The sequence below is a fragment of the Suricata suricatta genome, chromosome 12 (genome assembly GCF_006229205.1).
Source record: "Suricata suricatta isolate VVHF042 chromosome 12, meerkat_22Aug2017_6uvM2_HiC, whole genome shotgun sequence".
In the NCBI taxonomy this organism is placed as follows: domain Eukaryota; kingdom Metazoa; phylum Chordata; class Mammalia; order Carnivora; family Herpestidae; genus Suricata; species Suricata suricatta.
In genome coordinates, this window is record NC_043711.1 from 101,963,488 (window position 1) to 101,967,842 (window position 4,355).

Consider the following 4,355-nt stretch of genomic DNA (forward strand, 5'->3'; position numbering starts at 1 on the left):
AACAGGAGAAACCTAATGGAGGACCAGGGGGAGCGGAGGAGGGAGACAGAGTTGGGGAGAGAGAGGGACGCAAAACTTGAGAGACTACTGAATGCTGAAAATGAACTGAGGGGGGAAGGGGAAGGGGGAGGGGGAAGGGAAGTGGTGGTGATGGAGGAGGGCACTTGTGGGGAAGAGCATTGGGTGTTGTATGGAAACCAATTTGACAATAAACTATTAAAAAGAAATACTCCTGCCCAAGAAACTCTGTGGCCCAGAGTCTCACCGAGGGGATGGTGGACTAGAGACGCAGCCCAGAGATGTCCTTCCAGCGGGGAAGGGCTGCTGCCACGGGTGGTCGGCCCTGGCCCCGGCCCCGGCTGCCCCAGGCGGGACTTTGGTTTCCTCTCTCTTTGGCCTCATTTACAGTTGTCCCCGCTGGACAGAGTCCCTGAGCTGGGCCCCGGTCACGCCCATCAACAGGAAACAGATGCCAAACCAAAGTGTGTAGGAGGACTCGGGCTGCATTTTGGAGGAAAAAGGCCCAGAAGAGGCCAAAAGGGAACCAGATAATAGACATCTTGGTGTGGGGTTTGTGTGTGTGTGCATGTTTTTGTTGGGTTTGGTTTGGATTTGGAAGGGAGCCGTTGCCCAGGATTTGGTCCAGAGCGTCATTCTGAAAGGTAGATGTCCTGGGAACAGCCACTTGTCAAGGCAGGGCTGACAGTGGGGACAAGCGTACATTCCAGGAGGGAACCTCGGGGCGGGGGCGCAGGCAGGATGGGCCAGGGAGAAAGAGGGGCATTTTGAGAGCCCAGCTGGGAAATCAGCTCCCTTTTTTTCTCTTGCACGTACGTGAGCACACACACACACACACACACACACACACACAAGATTTCTGCAGATTGCTGCTGGGTGAGTTTCATGCCAAACAAGTGGCATTTGGGAGTTTTGTTTAGTAAGAAAACACTGGCTGATTAAGAACAGGTTGTTTTTTTTTTGTTTCGTTTTCGGAATGCCACACTACCAGCTCTTATTATTTGTGTCTGGGATGAACATAAACATGCCTGGGTTTCCATAATATAGAAACCCATATTTTTTCAGTGTGGGGATGTTGACTTGAGGACAGAGGACGCGAAGGCACTTTGAAATGCCAGCAAATGGCTTCAGCAACGTGACGGGCAGGAATGAGCTACCTGGGTAGGTGGCTGGCGTGTCGGTAATTGGAATGCTGGCTGATAAGGGTCTAACGTAGGCATTTCAACCCACGTTCTGACTGTTGTCACACTGATGGGTACTAACAGGACAGGATGTGATACATCAAAATAAACCAGGGCTGTCCCCCCCCCCCCACTCTCCCCTGCCCCCAGCTGCCTCAGATCTTCTGCAGACGGGACACTGGGGATTCTGATTGGTAATTTGGGGCACGTGGTTATCTGCATAACCCACTGGGAGGTAGTGAGCCGTTCAGGTGAGAGAGGAAAGAGAACACACATTTCCTTCTCCGATGCACTTGAAGGGGAAGAAAGATGCAGACCCTTCCGGGCGTCCTTCTGCGGAGGTCTGGAGTTGCAGGTGTCAGTACACAAGGCCCCAGCCAGCAGAACTCACTCACACTTGTGCCTTTACTGGTTCAAACCTGCTTCATAAGTTCTCTCTCAAACAGCACATAACAGTTTCTAATTAACCCCCAGAGGTGACAGCAGGCTTAGATGATTTTGGTCGAGTGTTGGCTGATTGATTAGGATTCTACATCCAGGCACTGAATTTGGGGATCAAATTGGTTTTAAATTAACTTCTAAAAATGCTCACATTTACCATCTGGTTTGGGTCCTGGGCAAGGCTGGGGCCCCAGAGTCGTAAGGTAACGACTGATGCCTTCCTTGGGGATTTATCTGCAGCATTTTCTTCTTTGAAATTATCTTTTTTTTTTTCCCCCGGGGAGGGGGCAGTCAGCGAGCGGGTATTTAATTTAATGTCTGCACATCTGGCACTGGTCGCCTGTGCCCACATTCCCGACCTGCTTCTCAGCCCCTGTTCAGGCTGCACTGGCCACCTGGGTCAGGCAGCAGGAGGGCTGGAAGGCTGTGGCCCCGAGCTCTGCCTGGCGAGACCTGACGGTTGTCATCCTCTGTGCCCCACGGGTCCGTCCTCTCTCTATCCAGAGTGGTTTGCCCTCCTGATGAGGTGGTGGGCACCGGTGATCACCTCACCTCCAGAGCCTTCTCCTCTCTAAGTAGGGTAACGTCAGACCCGCCTAGAACATTGGCTGCCAGAGAGGGAGTAATTTTGAGGTCATGAAAAGAACTGAGGCTGATTTTCTGATTATGAGAACTTCTCATGCCTCTTCTCTCCTTTCCAGATCCTGGCTAGGGAGGAGGTGGTGGGAGAGGAGAGGGGGCGGCTGGGCTCGTCCCCAGTGCCCTCCTTTGGGGTACTTTGGCAAGCAGCTGCTCCCAGAGATGAGTAATTGCCCATCCGGTTTAGTTTCTTGAGTGTTGAGTACACAGTAGGCACTCGGTATGTACTGAATGATGTTGAGGACTGCCCAAGAGCTCAAAGAGCACTTGGGTGGGGACTCCTGAACTCATCCATCCAATCTATTTGTTCTCACATTTTTTAAATGTTTATTTATTTATTTATTTAAAGAGAGAGGAGAGAGAGAGAGTAGGAGCAGGGGAGAGGCAGAGAGGGAGAGGGAGAGAGAGAGAATTTCAAGCAGGTTTGGCACGGTCAGCGCAGAGCCTGACACGGGGCTCAGTCTCATGAAGTGTGAGACCATGGCCTGAGCCAAAGTCAAGAGTCGGCTGCTGAATTGACTGAGCCCCCCAGGCATCCGCGTTCTCGATGTCTTAACCTGACATCCTACCTTGACTTCGCTTTCAATAAACCCTAATAAAAGTTAAGTTTTCCCTAATCGTGGGCGTAGGCAACAAGCCTCTGGAACCTGAGACCTCTGACTTTGTTGCTTGTAACAAGGTTGCAGATCCTGAGAAATGTGGTCACGCCCAACTAGAGAGGATAAAGGATTGTGTCCTAGGATCCCCGTGTTACAAATTGCCCTATTTTAGTAGAATTGGTTTCTAAGTTCCACGTGTTGTATTTTACGCTCCTACCCACAGTTTTCTGAGGGGTCCTTTGGCTTCACCGGCCCCACCACGCTCCGTGCTGAGAGGACATCGGACAAATGAAACTCCGAAGCTTCCTGCCTGCACGCTGCCAGGGATCTTCCCCTGACGGGGCGGTGTGCCTGTGACCGCTTAATTTCAAATGTAGGTTAAGCACCTCAAGTGAGCTTCACATTGGAGTTGGTGCGGGAAGCGTGTCACCCTGTATGCTTACTTGCAGCCTGCAGCCCGGAGGGGGTGCCCACAGCCCTCTGGGAGCCTGTTAGGAATGCTGAATCCCGAGCCCCGCCCCTCCCCCACCGAACCCGACGCTGCGTTCTCAGAAGGCGCCCAGATGGTGCCGTCTCAAGATGGCACCTGGAGGACGGAGGCTGACAAGTGCCTCTCTCCCTGACATTAGTATGAAGGCGCACGCTCCACACCTCCGGCTCCAGGCCCACAGGGAGGTCCACGCGCAGCTCTGGAGTGCGCCTTCCACCAGCCGTGCGTCTGTCCAGCAGGGTCCTGGAGAAGGGCTGGCCCCTCCCTAGGTCCCTCACTAACATTTAATGGCCCTGATGGTATCCCAGACCCTGGGCTGCGTGCGACGACACAGGACAGCAGGACCCCCTCCCCCCCCACCCCAGGAACGTCTACTTGCACAGGAGAAGGAGGTGATTAACAAGTAAGCCACGCAGCCCGGGGGCAAGCTGAGTGCTGGAAAAATGTGCGCAGTGGGGATTGGAGGGCACATCTGATCTGAGAACTAAGAGCCACCTAGCCTGCATAGCCAGCAGCGGCAGATGGGGACTCTGCGGCCCACAAGAAGGATGTCAGGAAGATCAGACACAGACAGGTTGAAAAGCAGTTCCTCTGGAAAAAGTCAGCCCTGTAAAGATGTCTCAGGCTGCCAGAACAGCATGTGCAAACGCCCTGAGGCATGCAGGCTAGAGTGGGGGTGCAGAGAGGGTCCTAGGCAGGGGCCAGGCCATAGAAGGCCCGGCGGGTTGGGGCTCAGAGCTTGCCCTCCCAGGGCCCCAGACTCACCAGGGCGCTCTGAAGCGGGCGCTGGTAACCCGTGGGCCGGTAGTGCCGCCTTTCCGCTGGGTCGGTGTGGACGTCCCCCAGGTACAGCTCGTCCACCGGCCGGGGCCCTGCCCGGGGCTGCAGCTGCACGCGGCGCTGCATGCGGACCAGGCTGAGCTCGTGCATGGTGAAGCCCAGCGCCGCCGTGCAGTCCCGGCCGGCGCGCGCGCTCAGCAGCTCATA

At 54.6% G+C, this 4,355-nt stretch overlaps 1 protein-coding gene across 1 annotated transcript in view; it reads right to left on the reverse strand.

The window, feature by feature from the left end:
* The window catches only part of LOC115274574 (protein APCDD1-like), an 18,777-nt gene that overhangs the window by 2,045 nt on the left and 12,377 nt on the right, over positions 1-4,355 (reverse strand). Inside the window, exon 6 of the mRNA XM_029917980.1 lies at positions 4,134-4,349. Coding sequence (XP_029773840.1) covers positions 4,134-4,349 — 216 coding nt within the window. The remainder of the gene's footprint in view (positions 1-4,133; positions 4,350-4,355) is intronic.